This window comes from Mchenga conophoros, linkage group LG18, assembly GCF_057382185.1.
Source record: "Mchenga conophoros isolate Kocher_MC1m ecotype Shallow Benthic linkage group LG18, M_conophoros_male_GT1.1, whole genome shotgun sequence".
Classification (NCBI taxonomy): Eukaryota; Metazoa; Chordata; class Actinopteri; order Cichliformes; family Cichlidae; genus Mchenga; species Mchenga conophoros.
Genome location: NC_140543.1, coordinates 24,582,823 through 24,609,678, shown reverse-complemented (window position 1 = coordinate 24,609,678; position 26,856 = coordinate 24,582,823). Strand labels below are relative to the sequence as shown.

General features: G+C 40.5%; 2 protein-coding genes and 1 non-coding gene across 5 annotated transcripts; 1 reads left to right on the top strand and 2 right to left on the bottom strand.

The window, feature by feature from the left end:
- The first annotated feature begins 1,734 nt into the window (after positions 1-1,734).
- LOC146553854 (DET1- and DDB1-associated protein 1-like) lies at positions 1,735-6,513 on the top strand. The gene is made up of 5 exons (XM_085253666.1): positions 1,735-2,089; positions 2,318-2,398; positions 2,563-2,614; positions 4,282-4,343; positions 4,469-6,513. The coding sequence occupies exons 1-5, from the start codon at positions 2,081-2,083 to the stop codon at positions 4,571-4,573; spliced, it is 309 nt and encodes a 102-aa protein (XP_085109792.1). The 5' UTR covers positions 1,735-2,080; the 3' UTR covers positions 4,574-6,513.
- ano8a (anoctamin 8a) lies at positions 6,498-26,261 on the bottom strand. 3 transcript variants are annotated; one of them, XM_085253663.1, is made up of 18 exons: positions 25,855-26,261; positions 23,207-23,317; positions 20,120-20,252; positions 17,163-17,301; positions 16,959-17,055; positions 16,552-16,668; positions 16,276-16,403; positions 14,271-14,432; positions 13,411-13,563; positions 12,854-12,980; positions 12,623-12,678; positions 12,429-12,503; positions 10,224-10,721; positions 9,831-9,986; positions 9,561-9,752; positions 9,322-9,453; positions 8,999-9,109; positions 6,498-8,586 (listed from the first exon to the last, which is right to left on the bottom strand). In XM_085253663.1, exons 1-18 carry the CDS (start codon positions 26,051-26,053, stop codon positions 7,924-7,926), a joined length of 3,249 nt encoding a protein of 1,082 aa, XP_085109789.1. In that variant the 5' UTR covers positions 26,054-26,261; the 3' UTR covers positions 6,498-7,923. The 3 variants fall into 3 exon arrangements, with proteins under 3 accessions (XP_085109789.1, XP_085109790.1, XP_085109791.1); XM_085253664.1 differs by having other exon boundaries at positions 9,831-9,983; XM_085253665.1 differs by lacking the exon at positions 8,999-9,109.
- Positions 13,800-13,872, bottom strand: trnak-cuu (transfer RNA lysine (anticodon CUU)). The gene has a single exon. It is a non-coding gene; the product is annotated as a tRNA-Lys (tRNA).
- Positions 26,262-26,856: the final 595 nt, after the last annotated feature.

The window sequence follows — 26,856 nt, the reverse complement described above, 5'->3', positions numbered from 1 at the left end:
TCTTCTTGGCTGAAGTGGTTATTATTATATTTACATGCTTCCAGCTCCCGTTTTTCCTCGATGACAACTCCAACCTTTCCACTCCCCTTTTTCTCTCTCCCTCCTCGCGCTCACAGACCCATAATGTGTATGGCAGTCCATTCTCCCTGCAACACGGACTACACTGGCCATGATGCTACATTCTTTAGAGCTATGCTTGTAGCATTCTGCCTGTTAGCTTAGCACAACAACAACAACGAAAAGGCGCTCTCTCACCCAGGAAACACACAGTCGCAGAGAGAGAGAGAGAGAGCGTCGCCCTGTAACCATGGCAACCGTAGCGCTGCCGCCTGGAACAACAGAACGTAGCTGTCAAACAAAACCCAAACAGTCCTGACCCGCGACAAAATGAAACAGGAAAGTACCGCAGTGTAATCCATTTATTTCAACAAAGTAACTGTATTCTGAATACCACCTTTTTAAACGGTAACTGTAACGGAATACAGTTACTCATATTTTGTATTTTAAATACGTAACGGCGGTACATGTATTCCGTTACTCCCCAATACTGTAAATATGAAGCTGTAGGTAGTGATTTAATTTCAAACTGAACTTGTTATTGCTGCCGACCACCTGCAGTACCTTCGCAGCCCACCAGGGGTCCCCAGCCCAAACTTTGAGAATCACTTCATACATTTATGAAGACAGCGCTTCACAGTGCAAATGAATAATGAGCCAAAGAGTTCCTCAAAAGAAAATGATGTGGTATTATTCAATAGTCAACCCAACAGAACATGCTTTCAGGTATTATATACAAAACTGTTGGCAGAGAGACCCACAAATAAGTGGCAACTGAAGGTGGCTGCAGCCAAGACCTAGCAGAACATCCCAAGGTAGGCTGGACTGTCATACATTATTCTCAGGCTGTCCTAAAAACTCCCTGAAAAGCCTTCATTTAATCCCAAATAGTCTGTATGTTTATTGTCCACTACTGTATTTAATCATTAGTTATTATTAAACTCTGGCTCTTTCTCCCATAGTGTGTCTTTTGTCCTGTCTCTCTGCTTTCTTCTCTTTCCACTTACACTTAACTGGTCTTGGCAGATGGCTGGCCCTTCCTGAACCTGGTTCTGTCAGAGGTTTCTTCCTGTAAAAAAGAGTTCTTCCATGAAGTGCTTGCTCTTAGGGGGATATCTGATTGTTAGGGTTTCTTTCTAATATTCTAATATAAAACATATTGAGGCGACTATTATTGTGAATTAGTGCTATTTAAAAGAAAACTGAAATGAATTCAAATGTTTAAATGTTTTAAATCAATTAAATTGTGTTGTAGCTCTTCAAATATGAGTTTAAAGGTAGGCTTTGTCTTGTTTTTTTTTTGGGGGGGGGGGGGGGGGCTGAACATTTACAGTTTAACACCCTTGCAATATTCTTAAACCATTATTGTAATTCATTTTAACTGAATATACACGACAGGAATCAGTCCGATCACTAAATTAATGTTATTATTATTATAGCTTGTTTTATGCTGCTGTATAATCTGCGTTTTTAACACTCCCTCCCTCTGTGTGCAGATCCCCAGAAGCTGATAAACGGTGTACGTGCGGGAGGAATAGTGGAGAAAGTAGTGTTGTTTTTATGAGCACCCTCGTCCATAACCTGCGTCGTATTGGGGAATTTGTCTTCTACGTCATGACTTTCTGGCCAATCGGCTTCTTGCTCTTTCTCTCTTTTCCCAGACCTGTCACTGCTCAGCCAATGAGATAGGCTGGGTATTAGAAGATAGCCGCCCATAAGAGACGAACAACAAATATGGAGTTTTAAAATAGTAGCAAGTTGGCGGCCAAAAAGACCCTAAAACTCGGCGTTTTTGTAGTTACACGAGTGGTAGTTTTCTACCTGACTGAAGTGACGCGATGCAATCATATCAAACTTAGTTTATGTTTTGTAGCAGGCGCCGTTGAACGGGTAAACAGTTCGGTATCTTGGCTTCGACAAAAACAAGGCTTAGTAGCTAGCTAGCTAAAGCAGTAGCATTTGCTGGTTTTCACCCTCACCGTGCTTTGCTCAATAAGAGACGAAGAGCACGACCCGGGCAGAAATGGAGAAGGTTGGTTCATAGATACTTCATTCCTGAACTGTTTAAGTTGCTATTGCGTCGAATTGCTTGTTGTAGCAAGTGCGACGTGCTGTAAATAGTCCGTCACGTTACAAATACGTCACCTTGATAAATGTGAAGGGCAGGAGTTGTTTGTGCAACCTGCCTGAGTGTGTTTGTGTGTCGCAGCTGTAGTTACACTTAAGTGTTTATCGTCTTATTTTTCTGTTGTGTATACAGAGAGATTTCTTGAAGGGACTGCCCGTCTACAACAAAAACAACTTCAGCAGGTTCCATGCAGACTCGGTGTGCAAAGCCTCAGTGAGTGATGCTTGTGTTTCTCATCATGCTCAGATGTTTTCATTTCTAATCTGAGCTCAAGAACGTTTTGTCATGTTGTGATGCCTTTATTGATGTCTGAAGCAGTTTAAACAATAATAGACTAACTTGGGCCTCTGTCTTATTCTTTCTTTTTCTTTTGGTAGAACCGTCGACCATCTGTGTATCTTCCAACTCGGGATTATCCCTCAGAGCAGAGTAAGTACACACCCAGTGAATGGCCTCTAGGCTTTTACGTTCTTTCTCACAGATTGCTAAACTTTGGACTGATGTCAACTTGTCATAGGCTTATCATTATCACCTTACAGTGTTGTGAAAAAGCATTTGCCCCTTCTTTGTTTCATATTCTTTCTTTTTGCATATTTGGCACACTTTCATGTTTCAGATCATTAAACTAATTTTAATATTAGTCAAAGTAAATGACTGAGTAAATACAATATCCACTTAATTAACTGATCATTTGTCAGGGGACGCCTGCTTAGCCCTGTGTGGAAAAAGTAATTGCCCCAACCCCTGTGCAGGCATAAAAATCTCAAAAAGGAACACATTATAAAACAATCTAAAGAAACAGCAGAGAAACAAAGTCACTGACCTCTATCAGTCTTTGGTTACAAGCTGTTTCTAAGGCTGGGACTCCACTGAACCACAATGACAGCCATTGTCCACAATTTGGGAAAACAGTGGTGAACCTTCCCAGGAGTGTCCCATTACGTATGGCATAAAACTAACACAGCATTTAATAAAAGCAGCATCATACCGGCAGTCAAACATGGTTGTGGTAGTGTCATGGTCTGATGTTGCTTTGCTTCTTCAGGACAACTTGCTGTAACAGATGGAACATGAATTCTGCTCTATACCAGAAAACGCTGAAGGATAATGTCCTGCTATAACTTTGTTCTGAAGCTCAAGCTTACTTGATTTATACAGCAGGACAATGATCCAAAACATACACCTCTGAAAGGCTCAAAAAAAGGTGTTGGAGTGGAGTGGACTAGTCAAAGTCTAGACTTACTGTAAATCCAGTTGAGATGCTTTGGCATGATGTTAAACAGGTCGTTCATGGTAGAAACCCCTTCAATATGGCTGAATTAAAACAATTCTGCAAAGAAGAGTGGGCCAAATTACTCAGCAAGTTCACAGCAATGTGAAAGACTCATTACCAATTGTCACAGAGATTTGATTGTAGTTCTTGCTGAACACAGCTGAGACTGAGGAGGTCACTCATCCAAGTGACGAAACGTTCTCTCATTGAAAATGCTACGTCCAGATGAACAGAATCAACCTTTTGGGATGTACTTACCTGGATGATTGAGCATGCATCAAGACAGGGAAAGGTGTTTTTGGATAGCTTTTTTCCTTAAAAAATGAAATCATAATTTTAAAAACAGGCAGTTAGTCAGGTTGTCTCTGTCTAACATTAAAATTTGTTTGATCCAAAACATGTAAGTTTGACAAACACGGGGGGAAAAACAAACAAACAAAGAAATCAGGAAGCTGGCAAATACATTTTCACATCACTGTATATGATGTCTCATATTGTTACTCTCAGCAGTAGGCATTAGATGTGTGCAGTCAAGTAAAATCATTTATAAAATGCTCTATATGGTTGGAGATGGCTCATCATTTAACATGTTCACTTTGACTCAAATATATTGTCTACCTATTTATGCATTTAGAGATTATTGGCTGATTCATTGATATCACAATTCTTTTTATTCCCTAAACATTGATGTCTGCATCTTCACCAAAAGTCACTCTACATAAACACTCTGCATCTATTATGCATTTCTACATTTGTTTTCTCTTTTTGCATTGTGTGCTTTTGTGTTTCTCATGATCAGATCATCTCTGTTTTTGTTCCTCAGTCATAGTCACAGAGAAGACAAACATCTTATTACGTTATCTACATCAACAGTGGGATAAGAAGGTAAAGGCTTTTAAATATCGTTCATCTAATGGAGGAAGCAGTTTCTGCTAACTATATTGTCTATGATGGCACGTCTCCATTATGTTGTAGTTCAATGGTTAACATCCTTTTCCTTACTCCATCAGAATGCGGCAAAAAAGCGAGAACAGGAACCAACAGAAGGAGAGAACACGGCACCTCCACGAAAAATTGCAAGAACAGACAACAGAGAGCCGAATGAAGCTTCATAAACTGCTGCGCCATCGATTCTCTGAGTAGAGACTGACCCACTCAGACAAAATGCACGAGCCGCTGCAAAATACATGTTTGCAAACAAGTTCGCCACAGCTGCACAAGCAGTTTGATTTCAGACCACAGCTGTCAAGTTGTTCTTAATGTTTGGACTTGACTTTAGAGCTCCTCCTTAACCAAATACCCTTTTCCTCAGTTTATTCACTGCTTTCATGCATTGTTTTCTTCACTTTGAGGAGGCCATACTTCTACTTCAGAGGTTTGTTTTTTCTTTTCATAGTAGTCTTAAAATGATCAAACATCTACCTCCTTATTGCACAGTCCCTGTGGTTTTATTCCACTTACACCCATGTAGTTTTTATTTAAAGATGCCAGGGATTTATAAAAAAAACAAAACTTTTGGGCTGACCCTTTAAAGGTTTACAGTTGCAGTAATTCACACATATCTGAAATGTGCATGTGCTGTGAGATGACCTTGTGGATATTTTTCAATCAGGAACTTACATTTTTGAATTATGAACAATTTCTGTTGTTACTTATGTCATTTTAGGTAATCTTTTTAAAGATTACTGCTATTACAATAAGTGGAAATAATTATTTTAATAGTGGTTCAGGTTTAGCGTTAGATTCAGGGTTTGTTTTTTATGAGCTGTGTTGCAGAAACAAGACGAGTGATTGAAGAAATGTTTGTTTTCTCCCGATGAATAACAACTATAATGATTTATTGCCTTATGTGGAAGTGAGTGTGTTTCCACTTGCGTCTTAGGGTGCCCCTTGGTTTACATTGTGTTTCAGGAAGATTAAGCACTGCAGAATTGGATGGACTTTGGTGTAAGAAAACATCCAAGCCAATATTTATACTAGAGGATGCAATTTTTACTTGTACATATTTTGTAGCTAAAATCTCAGCTTCTTAATACTTCAGCAGTTGGATCTTTGTAATGGCACCATCAGCACAGTATTTGACTGAATATGTGTAAATTTACACTTTAGCCATACTGTTGTTTTGAGGGACTACTGAGCATCCTAGATGTAAATGTGCTGTTCTCATGTGCTTAAACACGTCAGTCATTTGAGCCATGTTGAGGAAATATATTTGGATCAACAAGGTTCAGTACATACATTGCGAAGAGTGAAGCTGCTCCCATGGCTCTGCGAATCTTGTATATTTGTACAGTATGTGTATTGTGATTGCCCTCACCTTTTTATCAGGTAACAAGACTCACTCCAATTTTGTCTTTCCCAAGCTAGCTGTAGTTATCCTCAAATTGTTAAGACAACTTTTATGCTGTAGGGAGTTTCTGTAAATGAAACAAAAGCATTTAACTAATTTGCTGAGTTTTTGCACCTTAGGTAAGAAATACCTTTTGAAAAGTTTAACCTGCTACAGTGTACACGAGCCAGCCACAAATTAAAACTGACCTTATGTCATGTCGATCCCCCCTCGTGCAACAGCTTTGAGTGTGTGGAATTTAAGGGATGGGTCAGTGCTTTGGGCTCTTTGTGTTGGTTGAGCTGTTCCTGGGCAGTTTGATGTTTGGCCAGAAGCAAGTGCTGTCCTTAGTCCACTTATGTACTTTGTTTAAACGCCCACTTTATTTAAGAGAAAGTGGGTGATAGACTTGTGTATTTCATCTTTCAGAGGTTTTATCAGTGTGTCTGACTCATGAATGTTCACTTTCGTCGCTTGTGCAGGTCAGTGGAATGAGAGTACACGTAGATTTCACAAGTACTACTTTAAACCTGAAAGAGGCAGTGTATTTTCTTTAGCTTCATATAAGAGTCACCCATTTCTCCTGATGTCTTATGGTTTGTATTCCATCACTTGATTAAGTTTGTTGTTTTGCTTTGAGTTGATTGTATAGCTGTATTGTCAGTTTTGGATGTTCTTGTATAGATTGCTCTGTGACATGCAGTAAAGATGACTCTGTAATCAGCAGCCAGTCTTTGGGTGAAACTGAAGAAAGATCCTTCTTTCTGATTGCATGTGCAAATATGCAGGTAATATACAACACTTTAAACACTTGTTTATTTTTTTATAGCTTGGCACCTGAAAGCTTTAATACCATGTTTATATAAGAGAATACACCAATGACCACTTAAGTACAGTTCTTTTGGTTGGACCCACTTGTACCCTCAGAAATGCCTGAATTCTCCACAGCATAGATCCAACCAAGGGCTGGAAGCATATTTCAGAGGTTTTGGTCCATATTGACATGATAGGATCACACAATTATTGCAAAATGGAAATTGCTCAAATTTTCTATTGTCCAGTTTTGGTTAACCTTTGCAAATTGTAGCCTCACTTTCCTGTTCTTTTCTTGACAACAATCACACCTGCTTTGGTCTTCTGCTGTGTAGCCCATCAGCTTCAAGGTTTGATATGTTGTGCATTCAGAGATCCTGATAATTTGAGTTACTATTGCCTACCTATCAGCTCAGTTTCCAAAATACTTAAGATCAACCTCTCTAGCACCAACAACCATGTGTTCCTTCCTTTCCCGTTCTGATGCTCAGTTTGAACTACAGCAGTTCATCTGGACTATGTCTGCATGGCTAAACAAGCAGTTGAACAGATATACCTAATAAACTGGCCTCTGAATGTATATGAGCGTTTTAATTCAAGCCCTACATCCAGCAAAGAAATTGATCCAGCAGCGCGGTCAGTCATACAGTGAGTGTTTTATTTCTCGATGGGCGTTTATTAAAGTGAGATTTATTTGCATCAAGGAAGTACATTCACTAATTTATGTAGTAAAATAATTCATAGAAAATCAAAGTTAAGAAAAATAGAATATTTTTTTATGGTCACAGTGAATAAATCTGACCTATTGCGGAGGAATACAATGGCTTTGAAAGTGCTTCACAACTAAAAAGACATAATGGAGAAGTAATGCATGCACATAATGCAACATGCATTTTATACAGGCATCAAAATGAAGGAGAAATAAACACAGAATGGCAAGTTGCTGCTCGTGACCTCTGACAAAAGGGCTCATTGGTGATAAAGTCCTGGAAATTGAGGGGGGGAGCTATCGTTCACATCAATACAGTGTTTGGTGCTGTTGAAAACCACTCATGCAGTAATTGAACCTTCATTAAAGGTTACTCAAGCTCCATTCAAGGAGTTATGCTTACTGTACATTTTTACATGGAAGTTAGATAGTCGAGTGTTAATAGATACAGTTTAATGTTTTGTGAGAAGTAAGTTGCATGAAGTGTGAAAGTCTAATCCTCGCTGACTTTACATGTGGTCCTCATGACTAATATTCTGCAGTGCAGGTGCATCAATGTCACTTGTATTCTGCTCTCCACTTTATAATAATACACTGGTTTGGCTGATCATTTATTAAGTCTTTGAGTTGGAGCTTTCTAAATCAGTCAGTTGTTTCGATTCAGCTTTATCTGACTCATTCGAGGGTAATTCCTCTGAGGATGTGTTTAACTCAACCCTACTGGGTTGAGTGTTAGCAGCCTGGGTGGTCAGCTGTGTCCCATTTGCGCACACCACAGTACCCTCTGACTTGCTGAAGCTGAACAGCTTCCCAGGACTGAATGTCCGGTTGGGGGATTGTGACCTCTCCTGGCCACTAGGGGGAACTGAAGAGGTCACTGTTGACCCCTGCGTGGCTCCAACTGCCACTGCTGGCTCTTTTTTCACCTCAGGTGACTTCAAGAACTTCAGAAATCCCGGGAGCTTTGCTTCGCCTCCCGTTGGGGACTGAGCCGGTGAGCGTGACGTGCCGGAGGAGAACTTCCCCTGAAGAGGAATGATCTGCTTAAGCTTCATCACATTGTTGTTTCCCAGCAGAGAGCTTGGTCTCTTGGGCTTGTCCCCTGGCTTGCTTACTTGTGTTTTGTCATGGTGATGCTGGTGCTGGGTGTCTGCCTTATGGCAGTCACTCTCCTGACGGGCTTCGGCCTGCAGCTCAGCATGACGCTGAAGCTCTTCTTCTTCACGCCGGCGCCTGAGCTGCTGCTGGAAGTGTTGTTGGGCCTGCAGCTCATGCTTCTAAAGAGGGAGAAGTTTGACATTAAAGAGAGAAGATGAGGGATAAATACATATAGAAATATACATTGAAATATTATCCATTTAAAATATATATATATATACTAACAGTGATGAAATGCAAACATAAATACAAATATCTAGATTTTTTTCCATTTTGGCTCATAGTTGTGTTGCTATCTCTATAATGAGACTTATCATCACGACAAGATGCCAACAAGACTATACAGACAAACACAAACAGTTACTTCTTCATTACAATCAGAAAAGGCTTCACTGGTGTGCATTGTTGGATAATGCACACCATGAGGCACCAAGGGGCACAAATGTAGAGATATACAAAGACATGACACAGTATGCAGCCAACAGCAAGCCTTACGTTGGCCGAAGGTCTTTCAAGCTATCACAGTTATACCTTGAAAGCTTCCCTTCGTCGGTACTCTAGCTTGGCCATCTCTTCTGCTACCCAGCCAGGGATATCAGGGATGGCAACATGGATGATGTACTTTAGGAGGATTGCAAAGTGCTGTAAACCACCAAGACCACAAAGGGACACTCTCAACACACAGTTCCACCAAGGCACAATGGCATTCTCCCACTCCCGCCTGTCTTTAATATTTCTATTGAACATGTCATACAAATACCAAAAATCACAATAAATATAAGAAAATATCATTTTCCACATTTACAGAAAACAAACAAAGGTCTTCCCTGCCAAATTTACACGACTGCAAATACCTCCAATAGGACGATGGAGATGATGGTCATTTCAGGACTAAGCCAGGGGAACAGACGTTGAAGCTGCCCGCACTGACCAATAAGGTAGCAGTTAACTATAATGGCTATCAAGCCCATGGCCTCCATCGCAGTCTGGTGACACACAGGGAGAGATATTTACATATTATCAGATGCCCCTGCTGTGCACACTGGAGCCTGGAGGCTTTTCTGACATTTTTCAAAGCATGACACACACTGACCTGCCATTGTCCTATGTTCTCCACCCTCTGCCCAAACGGTCTCTGCAGGCCGGTACAGAGCTTCAGGGCATCGCTGCGTATTTCGATGATGTTGTTGATAAGGGCGCACATGGCCGCCAGCGGAAACGCAGAAGAGAAAAGCACCACATAGCCAAACTGAATGAACATCTCCTGGTAGTCCTGAAGTGTGTCCTGTCAGGGTCAAGTTGTCGTTAAGCAACAAAATTTCTATTAAATGTTAAATTATTTTCAATTTAAGTGTAGTCCTACCTCGTATGTCTGCATACAACTCTCAATCTCGGCCTGGGTCAGAGTGACAGTTTTTGGCTCTTCCGGTGGATCGATCCATGATTTCTTGTCATCATTGCCCTCCCCCACATTCCTTCTTCTCTGACAGACAGAGGTGGTATTGTCTTTGGTGTCCTGCTAAAGTAAATATTAGACTGCTAATGTAGTAACAGGAGCTTTAATTCTATAGCTTTGCATTGCATACTTTAGTTGTGATATTGTGAGATAAATGACTCTCAAACAGCACAGTGTAATATTGAGACCTTTGATACCTATTAAAGCAAAGGACGTCAATTTTGCATCTTAAAGACATACGGCAAGAATACGAAGCAGCAATAGAATCTGATACACAGTTCAATTAAGAAAACCACATACTTGAGGCAGCACTTCACAATCACTGTCCTCATCGCAGCTATCAAAAATACTGGAAGGATCCATGCCCTCCTCCACCAGCGTGGGACTGTCCTCTAGGGAGCTGTCATCCGCTGCCTGCGTGTCCATTGTGACATCCTGGTAGTCGACCTTCTCGGTGAAGCTGACTTTACGTTGCTTCATGGCACTGTCTGTCATGTCCCACTCTTCCTCTGTCAGCCTGAATCCTGCTTTCAGATCTCCTCTTCTCTTTGGCTCTGGGTTACCGTTTGCACTGTGACTCACAGGAATTCCTCTGGGACTCAGAAAGGAATAGGATGTCATTGAAGCTTGAGCCTTTCCCAGAGCCAGGCGGCCATATTTGAGCACGATGGCTTGGAGAAGCTCCCACAGCACCTTTGGAGTGAACACACCGAGCTTGTTTTGCTCATACAGGTAAGGCTGAAGGACCTCTTTGATGTTCTGTAAGAACTGGCGGAAAATCAGTAGAGTAGCTAGCATCTGTGAAGAGAAGGATGGGATCTGTTACTATGCTGAATGTAAGAATGACATCAAAGCAAGACCCAGTGATTGTTGAGTAAAAGAAAAAACAGACTCTGGGATTCATAATAAACTGGTGCTTAGTTCAAGAAATTGTGGGTGTTGCTGTTAAAGCTTTGATCTTGTATGATTTAAAGTTTAGGGCAACAAATGCAGTGTTTCATTATTATGCCATGCTGTGCAATAGTCTTGAGCAACCCTCAATTCTTTAAATTTACTTCTGCACCGTGCATCGTTTGCACTGTGACTGACAGGGATCCCTCTGGGACTCAGAATGGAATAGACTTGTTTCTAATTTTTGTTTTAAACTGGTGTGGATCAGTAGTTCTCCAGGCTTTCTAAAGGTCTTCCAAAGCTTTTCTTTAGACATTGGCTGCTTTTTCACTCAGTCCTTGTACCTGACCAATTTCTTTTTGTGTGCCAAGTTGCAGGCTTAAAAACAATCTACTGCAGACAGACCGTTTCAGAATCATCATTTTGACAGATAATGGAACAAAAGGTACCCTACATCAGAAGATCTTTGAAGGTCCTTCAAGAAGCCTGGAGAACTACTCCTGATGACTGCTTGAAGAAAGCTTTCTTAGGAGAGTTCAGGCTGTACTGAAAAATAAAGTGGTCATATCAAATATTGACTTTTGAGGTTGTTGGAACAAACTGGTTTTTGCTTCATCTACTGTACTTTCATTGTTGTTTGCAAGTTTAAAGAAATCACAGCATCTATTGTATTGGCAAAATACAAAAAAATGAGGGATAGCTGAAGACCTTTATACGGTATTACACAACTAACATTAAATCTCTCACCTAAACAGTGACATTGGATTGTAGCCTTACACTTTGCCACGTGACTCTATGTTCACTCACTCAGAATTTGTAGACTCAAACAAAATACCTGCCTTAATGTAACCTTTGCACATTTGAAAAAATGGTTCACCTATAAGACAGCAGTAATATTTACTATAATATAACATAGCATACTATTGTCATATTGTATTTATAAGAATTTTGGGGATAAAATACCTTTTTTGGGTGTGTAGTGCTTTTTTAATAAAAAATAAGTATTTCTACTAATGCTGCATTCATGTGCTGTTGGCATAATTAGTTTCCAGTTGGGAAAAACACCCCTTCAAAAGGAAACAACAATAAAAATTCAAGTTGCTTAGCTGTTGACATCACACAGTATATATATATATATATATATATATATATATATATATATATATATATATATATATATATATATATAGGGACCTTATGAATTTGAATATTCAAGTCATTTTTGTCATGTGATCATATGGTTTGAGGTTGTTAGTTTATGTCTTTGTAGCTGAACCTGAATTAGATATAAAGTTAATATCAACAACCATTAATGTAATGTTTTATTTCCACTTCCTGACTTGAATGGAAATGAACTCATGTGAAAAGCCCCCAAATACTAAATAAAATATGGCGCTCATTTTAACTTAATAACCAAGCTGTCTGCAGCTGAAAAAAATCCTTTGGTTAATCAGTTTGGTTGATAAAATTGCAGACAACAACAAGGTTAGTACTGCAAACTGCCAAGTTTCAGGTGTAGAGTCGCTACTTTGGGCCACGGTGCCCAGTGTTCAGCAAAGTGACATTTGGGCATTTGAAGATAAAATTACTTTTAATAAATAAAACTGTGGTTACCTCCTTTAGTCTCTCCATGTCCTTGAGGTAGAATCCAATGTAGAAAAGGCTAAGGTAAGAATTGATGAATTCAAACTGCAAAACAAGAAGAAAGCATTGCAGAAATGCAAACGCTCACTCACTCACTCACTCACTCACTCACTCGTTCATGGTAAACTGTTTTTATCCCCAAATGAGGGGAAATAATGACTTACAAAAACCATCTTGATGATGAGATTATTCTCATAGGCACTCTGGAGTCTGTAGTTTTCTAGGAAATGAAATGCAAATAAGAATAGTGTTATTCAGTGTGCAGGAGTTTTTCCTCTAACAAAAAGTAAAAATGCAGACTAGGACATAGGACAGCCTTCTACATACCAAAGAGTTACATAATCTAAATCACAGTCATGGGCAAGTACGCTTCATTAAATTTAATTTCTTCTTACCCATGTCATTGAGCCAGTAGGCGATCTTCTTATACACTTCATCACATACAGTTACTGTCATGGCCAGAAGTATCTTCGGAATGAATCTTGTAATACTAGGCAGCTCCTGAATCTCCATCACCACTTCCTGCAAAGTGAAATAGAAGTATGATACATTTTTAATGGCCTGTTCATTCATGTCTCAAATCCCTGGGCTATTTTTAAAAGGCCGTTAAATGAATGTGAGCAGGTAGGAGGTGTAGTTGATTATGGTCTGTTTAACCTGTTTTAGAAAATAACACATTACTCAGGACTACCAGTTGACATGGATCTTACATTCTTCATAGCTTTTATTAAAAAAACAAAACAAAACATGGTAACGTTATGACAGAGTAAAGATAGACTTTATTGGTCTGAAGCAAATTTGTTCTCACTTTTTACCTCTCTTGTTAAACTCCTTATATACTGTATTTATTTCATTAAGAGTAGAATTAAACACAGATATACATAATCTCCATGACTATATTAAATTCATTTTGTCTCACTGAACCTGCACACGGTTGTTCTGGGTGTCAAACCTGCAGTTCTAGGCAGAGGAGCATAGCAAGGAAGACGAAGCAGAGACAGAGGAGGCAGATGGGCAGGCTGACCAGCCATCTGAACAGAGCTCTCTTCCAGGGTGGGTAGTAGAACTCCTCACAGCCAGTTATAGGACTGCAACGCTTCACTCCCTGCAGAGACAGCAGAGGCGGAGGGAACACACGGGGCAGGCTGAATATGAGATTGGAAGCTATTTTGGGATTTTTGTCATCATTCGAAGTGTAAAAATGAAATGAGGTGTCTTATCACAGCAAACAGCTAATTCTCTCTATATAATTTGTTACATGAAACTCGTGCCATCAGTAAAATTTGCAACATTGCCTGCCAAGAAGTCAGATCTTCCTAATAGCTTCTTTAAAAGCTATCACGCCCAACGTGGGGCTCGAACCCACGACCCTGAGATTAAGAGTCTCATGCTCTACCGACTGAGCTAGCCGGGCTTGTGCTGAGGAGTTCCCACACTCCCCTTTTGAGGCATTAACCCCCCCCCCCCGCCCCTTGCAGTTTTCTATTCATTCCTCACAGCAGGACACAGTGAGTTGGACACCTCCACCCCCCGCGCAGACACACTCACACTCACACAATACTCTTAGAAACACGTTGATCACATTTCCTGGAATTGTGACGCAACTGAGTTGCTGCAGAACTGAGTAACTGATCCCTTGCATCATGCAAAGACAGCGATATAGCTTTTTACTTTGATAAAAATGGAAATGCTGAATAAAAGAATTCAAAGTCTGCGTGTAAATCCATTAATTAAAAAAAAAAAAGCTTTAGAAGTTTATTATCATTATCACTGAAAAATTCTTGGTGGTATAAGATCTGAAACAGTGCTCACCCTGAACTGAGGTCTGGGCTCCTCTAAGGACTCTGTGGGGGTATCCAGAGTGCCCCACCTGTAAGCCAGCTCTGCCTCTCGCCTCTTCCAGCGCTCCAGAAACAAAGTCGCCCACACAACGTTGAAGAGGGCAAAAACCACACAGCAGATATCCTGACTGGTCTGAGCAGGAGCATTAGAGAACCAAAGACAAAATGCTGTAACATGTGATGATAAAGTTATACCATGCAGTGCCACTGATTAGATTATTTAGTTTGTATCATGTGTTGCTTTAACTTATAAACAGTTTAAGCATTTTATGAAAAACATTAGAGGCAATTCAGTGGAAATTTCATATTTACTTTCATGCATACTACCCCAGTGTTTACTCCTTACATGTTACATAGCGACTGTGCGATCGTGAAGAGGGATTTTTGTCTGTTCGGCTTTCACCGTGCCAGCACGTCAGCTTGACCATAAATCAAAGCTGCCTACTTCCTGTCGGGGACTGCTATCTTTTCAATCTCACACATTCAAATTAAAAGCCTCTGTGCCAGAGTATTTATAGTGTCAGGAGAGCCAAACCAGAAAACGATACGCTGAAACGAATACGATTATTTCCGTGTAGATCAACTATCATCTATTTGAATATTTAGTGGTCCACAGCCATATGTTTGATGACATAATACTCTGAATTTGCTTTATACAAATACATTTTTTTTCAATTTCCACAACAAGCTAAAGAAAAAATTAAATATTTTCCTGAGATTAATATGCTTTTTTTTGTTTTTTTTTGTTATTTTGCCCCTGTACACCACCACAGTGGATTTTAAATCAATGAAGGTGTGACTGAAGTGCAGACTTTCATGTTTAATTTAAGGCCTTTTGCAAAGGTTTGGCTTGACCTGCTTTGAAATTAAAGCTGGTTTTATACACAGGCATCCATTTCAAAGGAAATTGGACAAACTGGCATAATTTTAATTGTAAAGATTTTTTATTTATTTATTTTTAAATCCTGAAAATCCTTTCAGGCTGTCCAGGATCTGTGTTCAGTTGCTGCTTGTTTGTGGGTCTCTACATTCAGTTTTGTATTTAATACCTGAAAAGCATGCTCTGTTGGATGACAGACCCAGCCAGTGAAGTATATCCGATTTCTTTGCTTTGTAAATGCACTGTGAAGCAATGTCTGATCAGTTTTGTAATATTTGTCTGAGGCTGAGTAGAGAGTATAGCCTTGTACACTTCCAATTCATCCCATTACTTCTATCAGAAAACACTAGTGAACCGGTTCCACTGCAGTCATACCATGACGCTGCCACCAACATGTTTTAATAGATAATGTGGCATGCTTCATGAGCTGTTTCTCTACTTCTTCTTGCTTTTCTTTTCACTCGTTAATTTTGGTTTCACCTGTTCAGAACTGTGCAGGCTTTTGTGTTATAGGTGTTGTCTGGGGAAGCATAATCTGGCCTCCTTGTTACTGAGTGTATCCAGTGTTTTGCACCTTGTTACAACAAGGAAATACAAGAGGAACAAGGAAATACAGTGTTTACAAACCCTTCCACACATGAAGGCAACTGTTGATTGTAGACTTGATGTAGAGTTGTTTAAATTCTGTACATTACCGATTGTTGACAATGACATGCCTACATCCTCAAGGGTGTTTTTGACTTGGCTACATGTTGTGAAGTTGTGTTTCCTGGAAATAATTTTTTCATCAAACACTCTTTTTTTCTAATTAATGATGACCTGCATTTGCATCAACATCTATTTGGACCTCATAGTGAGAACAGAAGAAATACCAAATACAAGCTGAACACTTGGAATCAGCTCTAGAGCTTTGATCTTTTCCTAATTAATCAAGAAATAATGAGGGAACGTGCTTTTTCTGTTTGTAGTCAATTGTCCAGTTACTTCTGAGTATTTGAAACCCACTGTGGTTGTGTACAGAGGCAAATTTACTGTCAAAAATCTGTGTCCAAAAATTACCAATGTTTTCAAGAAAGAAAAAAAATGGTCCAAGTACCTGGTCAGCCTCTGCTAGCATCCAGAGGAGAAAACCAATGACAGCAGGATAAAGCATGGAGTTGGTGTAGAAACCCAGCCAAGAAAAATACATGGCAATCTTCACCCCAAAGTAGTCACAGATGTCATCTACAAAGTAGAAAAATTGAAAATGTTGAGGGTTTAGGATTTGAAGGCATCACATAATGTTTTACAGTGTCATTTAATATTCCTTATAACTGTATGTAGGCCTAATGGAGGCCTTCTGTTTACTGCCCTCCAAAGTAAATGTTCCTACCGAGGGGCTGCCTCTCACATACAGCCTGGACCCAAGATGTCATCAGCTGGTTGAGTATCCTCTGCTCATGAAGAGGAAACATTTGCTGGATCACCCCCCGAGCTATCAGCTCTGGAACTAAAGAGACACATCAAGTTTGGAAAAACATGGATTCTAAAATCTCATGTAATCAAGCAAAAAAACAATACATTAAGTTTATCTTAGTGAAACAAGTAAAACTCTAACAGTGGATGTCCTGATAGTTTTCAGTGAGGGTTCTTGTGTTAGAACAACAGATGTTCATGATGAACTTGGCATCTATTTGTACTTCGGATAAAATATGAAATATTGCATTTAAAAGCAAATGAATTTGTGGAGTGTTTAAGGAATGCCTCAATATAAAGTGCTCATAAAAAACCCCAGCATACTGATTGGCTGTCCCTCCAGGAAGTGAATGTTGTGAAGCACCTCCCCGTGCTTGGCTCGCAGGTTATCGAGCCAGTACTTAATGATGCTCTGGCGCTCCTGAACAAAACCACGAACACGAAGCAGGAAAAAAAGGGAACACATACATTTTAATCCGTTTATACTGTTTAAGATATTCAAACATGACCCAGGGTTTGGCTTCTAACCTGAGAGGTAAAAAAGCAGAGCTCGCTCTCAATGTTCTCATAGATGTTGTCCTCCTCACAGGAAAAGCGCCGCATGCCACCACCAAACTGTGGTTTAACGTTCTTGTGCATGCCCATCTGCTCCGCTCCTTGCAGTAAGCTGAGGGTGAATGAACAGCAGCATAAACCCTGATGGAGAACTGACACTGCACAGACGCGGCACTGAAAATGTTTCATTATTTAGGTACATTAAGGGCCGGTGAATATCAAACTGCAGTGAATACAAGTGGAGGTGGAGGATGACTTGTCACATGTGTTCAAAATAATTTTACTCTAATACTCTAATTACATTTCTTGCTTAGAGTTTGTTCATTGACTGTGACATTTTACACTTAGTACTCCATTTTCAGAGCCAAAATATAATTATTGTTGGAACAATTGACTAAATACCAATTTTTTTGGGCTGGGTAAGACCTGGTCTTTTGTAACACAGCTGGTCATCTGCCTCTGACTCCCTTTCTCTCAGGCATCGTCCTCTGTCACACCAAATTACTGCACGTCCTCCTTCACATCCATGAATCTCGTTTGTGGTCTTCATCTTTTCCTTCTTCCTGGCAGCTGGCACAGTCTTTTTCCAATATATCCACTACGTTCTCTGCACATGTCCAAATCATCTCCTTGCTTCTCTAACTTTGTCTCCATACCACTAAACCTGAGCTGTTCCTCTAATGTACTAATTTCTAATCTTTTCCACTCTGGTCCCTCCCAATGAAAATCTTAACATCTTCAACTCTACTACCTCCTGTCTTTGTGTTCATGCCACTGTATCCAAAACATAAATCATAGCAGGTCTCACCCGTCTTTCACTCTTGCTGCAATTCTAGAGTCACAAATCAACCCTAATTCTCACCTCCACCCACTCCACCTTGGTACATTGTTAAAATGAATGAATGTACTTGCTAGATCTTCAACACCAATAAAAAAAAAAAAAAGACCACAGAGGACAACTAAAGCGGATGAATTGTGAATTTTTTTCCTTGGTTAACAAAAACACTTCAGACCAAGTCAAGAACACTTTGGAGGAGGTATCATTGTCAAGATCTCCAATCAACAGACATCTTCATGAGTGTAAATAATGAGAGAAAACCACCAGTTAAACTCAAGAACTAGAAGATCAGATTAAACTTTGCCAGAAAACATCTAAAAAGCCTCCACAGTTCTTGAAAAAGAAGAGATGAAACCAAGATGAGCTTATATCAGAATGATGGGAAGAGAAAAGTCTGAAGAAAAATCGAAACAGTTGATGAAATAAAGTACACCACATCATCTGTCAAACATGGTGGAGGTAGTGTTATGGCATGGGCATGTATGACTGGCATGTTTATCGATGATGATGATGCTGATAGAAGCAGCAGGATGAACTGTGATGTGTACAGCTCTGACTCAGACAAATTAAATGGTGCAAACTGATCAGACAGAGCTATCCCAAATTGCAAGGAGGTCTGGCCCAGATCTGGTATTAAGCCGGCAATGTATCATGCCGACATCTGCACTATTATGCACATGTTCTTATTACATGGCTTAATTAAGGTACACATTAGGCTGACATCTGGGGCCAGAGCTGAAACTGTTCTGGGCCAGCACAGGGCCAGTAGTGTGTCTGTAACTGGCCCGTGGCTGCACTCAACCAGTAGCAGTTTTTGATACAGGCGACACGGGCGGTTACCCGGGGCGGCATCGTGGTGGGGGGCGGCATCATAGGCATCGGCAAAAAATAAAAATAAAAAATGCTCGTTCTGATGCGGCCCCGACGTCATGCCAGCGCATATTGGGAATGGCAGAGGCACTGATCGGTTTTCTATTTGCTGGGAGTAAGGGTGCCCTCTGTTTGTGAGGTGCGCCTGCTGACTGCAGTACAGGGAGAAGAGGGTGGGGCAGCGGGGGATTCTCTGGCTGGCTGGAGTAGCATCTAATAACCAACTCGCAAAATAAAACAAAATAAAAACAAAACAACAAACACGAAAACACCAGACATCATGATACAGACTTATAATTTGCACCGATGTTTTTTCGAAATTCTATACGCGAAAAGTGAGCGCGAGAGCCCTTGGTGCGCCTGCTCGCTGCTGAAGTCAAAGTAAACTTTCTTGTCATCTCCGCTGCATACAGTCCAGTATATAGAGAGATGCCCCAGAGGGAGTGTTTGCCCAGGGCGCCAAACAGGCTAGAACCGCCTCTACACACAACTTACACATGGCCCACATAGGTAATCCACACATGGGCCAGCAAAGGACCACCAGTGTGTCTGCAATTGGCCTTGTGCTGGCCCATGTGTGGGCCACCTTTGGCAAACCAGATCCTGGCCACCAAAGGGCTGTCATTCTTTGCGGTATGCGGGCCATGTCTAAGCACATTGTGTGGGCCAGATTCGGACCATACCAATTTTGCTATGTGGGACAAAGTGCAAACACAGCATTCAAAGCCTTTGGTAATGTCCATGAGTTCAAGACCTGAGGCAGTCATTGATTACAAAGGATTTTCAAATATTAAAAACAGTCCTCGTATTTAAAATTATGTTAGTTTAAAAAAAAACAACTTTTTTTTTTAAAAACTCTTTAATTAAAGCTGAAACTCTGGGCTTTAATCTTAAAATCCACTGTGACGGTGCACACAAGATCACGTAACGGAAAAACAAAAATAACTGTCTACAAACAGTAGACAGTTATGGGCCTAACTGTATATGCCAAAACCATCTAATCATATATGTAAAATTAATACTTCACATTTTTGTATCTAACTGCACCTAACTGAATCGGAGCTGTAAACACACAGTTCTTTCATACCAAAACACATTTATTTGCCACGACCCAACACTAAGTCCGGGTATTTGTTTGTGGCTAAGATGAAGCAGGTGTAAATCAATAATGGTATAAAATGTCAAAATGGCCTAACACACAGACAGAGTTTGAGTTACCTACTTCTCAAACGTTGTTGTGATGAAGAAGGCGTTTGCCTGGGTGTGTTTATGCTGTCGAACCTGGATGCTGACTTGTGGGATTCCAACCCGAATCTGATTAAGAAGCCACAGCAGAGTGTGGTCATCTATTGTGTCTGTAGGGGAAAATGTTGACATTTTTTATCAATCGCATTAATGTCATTTACATGTAGTTTTATTACAGTCTACATTAACCTGGCAGGTTTAGAGTCTCGTTTATCAAAATTATAAGGAAATTACATGTTTGATGCTGTGTAAGGAGGCTGAACCAAAGCCAGTTTTTCACAGCTCTGACTGAAGTGTCATGAAGCAGGGAGGTAGGTGGGAGGTGGAGGCGGCAGTAACAGGCCTTTCCAGTTAAATACTTGTCTCCATTTACCACAAAGATTTTTTTAAAAGCTATTGAGGAAGGACTGTAACCAATCAATCTTTTTCAGCTGACTATGAAAAATTTGAACCAGTAATGAAACTGTTATAGACCTTACTAACACTAAACATCACACTGAAAAGCATTTACAACGTTAAGTTCATCTAACGTGGAAACGCTTTAAAACAGGTGCAATTTATATATAAACATGTGCCGTCTGTGTTTCTTTCTATCAGATTCAGCTCTGACTGTTGCACATTGTTGAGTTACAATTTTGTAACAGCTGCTGTCTTTGATTGCTTAGAATAAACTCATACTGAGCCATTTATGGTTGATTAAAAACTGCTTCAGCTGACTCGATAAGACTACATTTTCTGGTTAAAATTCAAGCGTCCCTGCCTTGATTAAAAACTGCAGGTACGCAAGATAAGACAGTTAAGGTGCAATTCTGTGCGTCATGTGTGCACTTTCAGATGAATGACTTAAAACATCAAAGCGTAAATAGGTGGAAACAGTTGAACTCTAAACAATCAAAGCAGCCGATGTTTCTGCTGAAGGTCGGCTCAAAAGGAAATGTGTGCAGTGAAAAGATTTTTCAGAGTGGTCATAAAAACCAGACGCGCATTCTTCAGATTTGTTTTCTTAATCATAAAAAATCTTCACAGTAATCGTAAGATCCAATGTCGAAGAGTTTACATTTCAATTCCTGTTTTACCACTAAACATCTTAACAGTCTCAACCATCCCTTTACTCTAATTAAGTTAAATGAAATTCATTTTACATTATATATATGAGACATTATATATATAAGAACTGAGGTTATATATATATATATAACCTCAGTTCTTAATAATGAGGATAATAAAATTGCATAAACACATTTTATTGACAAGAAGACATTTCAAATACATATTAAATACTTAAGCTGAGAAAATGTACCATTTTATAATGATTACATGTCTCATAAAAAGGTTGGGACAGGGTCGTGTAAACCACCGTGTAACATCCCCTCTCCTTTTAACAGCAGCCTGTAAAAATCCGGTGACTGAGGAGAGCAGTTACTGGAAATTTGGGAGAGGAATTTTGTCAAATTCCTGCCACCATTTACAAATCATACATCATAGCAGGTCTCACTACCATCCCTTTCACTCTTGGTGCCATTCTTCTGTCAGAGTTCACCCTTGACAACCGTGTCCTGCCTGGACTCTCTTCTTCACCTTTATTGTCCTTTGACTGTTGCATTATTTAATCCTTATATCTGCCTTCACTTATCCTACAGACATCTGATGTTCCCTATAACTACATTCCTGACACCACCTTACTGCCTCCTATCTCTTTAAGACTGCACGTTCTGCACAAGATGTCATCCACCTGTGTGCACCTTCCTCCAATCTTATATGTCATGCCGTGGTCCTCCCTCTTACCTCCCTACCAAAGCCATTTCTATAGTTTTGGCAAAAATCCACCCCCATCTGTCCTTCTGTGTTTCTCTCCTTAACACCATACCCACTTAACACCTCTGTTTCTGTCGCGCAAATGTCCATTGACGTCTGCTCCAATCACCACCCTCTTCCCCCTTCAGACACTCTCTTGCATGTCATCCAACTTACTCCAGAGTTCCTCTTTCTCTTTTTATTCACATCTACCCTTTTGGGCACTTTGAAAATCTCTTCACCTCAGTAACACTGTTCACACACTCTTCCAACAAGATTACCCCTACTTCATTTCTCTTCCTACTTACAGCATGGTAAAACAGCTTGAATCCACCTACAATGTTCCATTCTACCTGGTCTCCTGCACACGTAATATATTTAGTTTCCTTCTCTCCATCATATCAGCCAGCTCTCTTTCTTTACCAGTTATAGTCCCTAGATTTGCTACTTTCCCCTGCCTTTCCTTCTCTCTCCTTACCTTCAAACATGCCTTCCCCTTTCCTCTTTCTTTATCTTTCAACAACAGTAGCACAGATTCCTCCAGCACCCTGTTGGCCAACGGCACCCGATGCAGTCCTTGTTAACCCAGGCCCTGACCGGACATGGTTATCTCATTCTTTATGATGCACATGTTTGATTTGGTTAAGATTTTACACTGGTTGGAGGATTAGGAGTCCCCCTGCAGTCTTGGTCAAATGTCTCACTTTAAACATTTGATGTTTTCCGTATTCCACTGTAAGTACAATATGTATTTATGAGATCAGCAAATAATTGTATTCTGTTTTTACACAGCATCCCACCTTTTTGGGAATTCAGGTCGCAAAATGTACACCTCAAAACCAGGACACACTGTCTTGAAAATGAAGAGTAGAAATACCAGACAGATGCAGTAAACTGAACATATATGCTGCAGGATTTCATGTCACCAAAGATTATTTACAAAAGCAGTCTAACATAGACCCCACACAAACGGTGTCATGTTAAAATGCAACATAATGTATAGGATGGGACTTTCGTGTTGTATATGTGAAGGTTTGGCCAACGAATTCACAGCTTCATTAAAATACACTGCAGAAGGGGATGGTGTGCAAATACAAGCACAGTAAATGGAAGATTTCTAATTGTCCCCAGAGCCCATCTGATAGTCACAATCATCTGACTAAGTGGGTGGCTGATCATCACTGATATTAAATGAACACTGTTCTCTCTGCAGCAAGGGCTTCAGCACAGGACAGACAAAACAAACAGGACACGTCTGAGCTTACTGTACCTGGGAATGTCATCAGTATATCACAGTTCTCTGTGGGAACCATCTTTAACCAGGACTTCCGTGACATAATAAAGTGCCTGGCCTGTAGAAGTCGCTTCCCAAACAGTTTATCTAAGAAAGACAGGTAATATAGAGAAAGGATGAGACTGGGTCAAACTGGGGTTAACAAAGTTTAAGGAGAAAAAAGACAGATGCTAACCACAACTGACCAGTTTTTCATTGATATCAGTTTAATCACAACATTTTCCATTCACTATTAACTGTTTGCTCTGTCATGGTGACATAGGGACTGAAATGTAGAAAATAATGAGTCATCTCCAGTGAAGGTTAATAGTGCTGTGACTGAGCAAATGTTCTGAGAGGCAAACAAACAAACCATCTGCAAACTGGTCGGTGAGTAAATACTCACTAACAAGCTACTTTTTCAAGCCTCTCTAGATAAAAATTAAGTGCTGACAAACCAACAGGCCTCGGTTGTACTCAGCAGCGTCATCCCACTTGTGCATTATAACGACACGCTGAAGTCTGAAGTCATCATTTTTATTGCTGTGCCTTTCACACGTTGGTTTTCAGTGGCTCACGCTCAGGAGCGACAGCCACGGTGATGGGCGAATCGCTTCATAGTTCACTGAATTATACTGTAACACTCTTTCAGTGTGTGCCTGTCTTCTGGATGTCACATTCTGCAATATCACATCACCTACTTACAGCACGTATTAGCCCTCTTTCTGAGGGCCTTCGGTGCTGCTGTCATCTTCTGTGTTACAGTATTTTGTGGCTCACTGCATTCAATACATAACTAATAAACTCCAACATCAATCACACCTAACCAGAAATGCGATGAATAAATTCATAAAGATCTGACGTTTTGTATGACATAATGATGCGATCCAAGCCAAGCTACAGACACTGGCCGGTTCTACTCCATGTGTTTCAGAGTACTGCACACCGATGTTCTCGCTGGTTCCCCATGACAGAAATGCTCATTAAAGCCATGAAGAATCCTCTACTTGAACGTGTGTCTGACATGCAAATTTCTCTCCCGGGAAGAAGCATTTTATCAAATTAGGGTCAAATTATCTTTAAATGATGAGCTTATTTAATAGCCTATAAGAATGCAATGGAGCAGGTGCACACCATGAGACATAATTATCATATTAATTATAGATAAATTAATACATAACATGACAAACAAAATTACACTTACTAAGCACTGGCTATCGGATATTTTTTTTCACAGCTGCGTTTTTATATCAGTCCAGGTTTTGCAGTTTGTTTTGCTTTTCTGATCATTAATTGTGATTTTAACATCTAGTTTACTGATACAAACGTGAGAGGTTTCACATAACGAATGAGAATGATGATATTTATCAAGCGCAATGGGACTCTAAAAAACAAGTCTAACAGTAAATATTAAATATTAGATCAAATATGAGACTGTGTCTTAGTTTACTCTGTGTCATATTTTTGTTGGGATTCATCAGACAGCAAGTTATAGCTCAAGAATGCTTTTAGAAAGTTACTTCTCAACATGTTTTTTCCGTTTGATTTTACTACTAATTTAAATATTTATTCAGGAGTAAGCCTAAATATTGTTTACATACTCTGTTGCCAAGTCAAGTTGGGATGGGGTGGTTTCCCAGCATGCAATGGTCAAACAGCAGGCAAGAATCCATGAAGTGCAAAGTCTTCAACAAACAGGCTACACACAAACCAGAAAGGCGGAAGCGTTGATAATCTGCTGTAGCCTCCAGATTGACAGAGCAATGGGAAATGGTAGGATATCTTTCCAAACCTTTGAAAGTTTAAAGTTCTTTTTTATGTATGTATATATATTATGTGACACCAAAGTTCCCCCCAGTGTGGTTTACGCTGGCTGGTTGAAGTCAGATCGTAAATGAAAGCAGTATCGTGACACTGTTCAGGCCTGGACTGTAAGGGTTATACAGTAAGAGGCCCAGACTATTACCCGAGTCTTTAATAAAGGCAAGGTATCTATGCGTCCTGAAACATGCCACCACAGAGCAAACCCCCATGAATTGTCACAGAAGAGTGGAGTAAAAGATGACAGCGCATATAGTTCTCACTGCTTTTTATAATCTTCATAATCCATCCATCCATCCATCCATCCATCCACCTCTTGCTTACTCACTACTGTAGCATGCTATTTCTCCGTGTAAAGTCACAGCTGACATCTGAGCTCGCAGCGCATTATTTAGTGTCTTCGGAGTATAGCGCACAGTATCCGACAGCCCGCCGGGACACACACCTCCGTTGCATATCAGCCCTTCATGCACCTGTGGACCAGAAAGCCTGCCTCGGACTCTTCCCGGGCCTGCCTGAATCGGAATGCGCACCGTGTAGCGGCGAAATTAAAGGACACGGAAACCTCAACCCAGTCACAGACGGATCCCTCCTGTCTCTCCCCAGTGAGTCATTCAGTAAAGTCTGTTCAGCACCAGTGACTGCACCATATCGTTTGTGCATTATCCCCATTCTCTCACTCATTTCTTTTTTTCTTTTTTCTTTTTTCTTGGTAAAGGCACACAAACACTCGCTTTCTGTGACCACAGAGAAAGCGAGTCCACACACACATTTTGCAGTTCACCCCTCTCCCCACCCCCTCAATCTTTCTCTGCGATACTCACTCAACACTCCAGACGGGGTTGAGGACGTCTGTTGATGCTGCTGCTGGTTGTTGGTCCTGTCCTGCTGCTGTTCGCTTGGCACCGTCCTCTCCATCCTCTCCCCTGCCCCGTCTCTGTCGCTTATGGCTGCGGCGCTGCTGCTGCTGCCACTGTTTACAGTAGCATCGGCATCAGCTGCCGCGGTGCCCGCCGCTTGCATGGTGGTGCACAAATACTCCAGTTGGTGAATTGGCTGGAAGACCGCACCGCACGGAGGACTCTGATTTTTTTTGTTTATTTCATGGCTGTTGCGTGCAAAGGGAAACCCTAATGTATGTGAAAGATGAGGAGGAGGAGGAGGAAGAGGAGGAGGAACATGATCATGGCATGTACACGTTACGCGCACCAGTCGTGACTGTGTGACGACAGAGTTTTAGGGGAACACCTAGCAGACTGCAGGTCCACTGGCGGTATGAAGGTGCACTTTATGTTTTGGTTTTTTTGAAAAAATATATTTATTGAAAATCTACAAAGTGAACAGGATTGTATTGAGTCCCTTCAGGATTGGAAGTTCTCGCATATTAAATTAAGTCAGTGCTCAAGCTTAATAGCCTGTTATCACCAGGACTTAATGGCCTGTATCTGTAACTAATATACTTTTGATTGTAAACTCGTAACCAATGGTTTTTAACTCAATCTTCTTTCTGCCCAGGATATCATCGGAGTCTTTTGTGAATTAAAAAAATTAATTCAGACTAGTTTGCTTTTTAAATCATCTTCTGAGGTTGCAAGCAGGAGAATGCAGCCGAGGAAGTGGTTACCATGGCTTACCAGGGGTCTAGTGGTGACAGCAGCTTCTATACAAGTCTGTATGCACGTGACACTCAGTAGTTTGTTTATTACACAGCAGTAAATTAAGAAACCTGACAGTCTGACATGGTCATGTTTTTAATAATCCCTGAGTCATATCTCATTATTTTGGCATCTATAAAATGTGGCTCTGGACTGCATATGGAAGCCTTT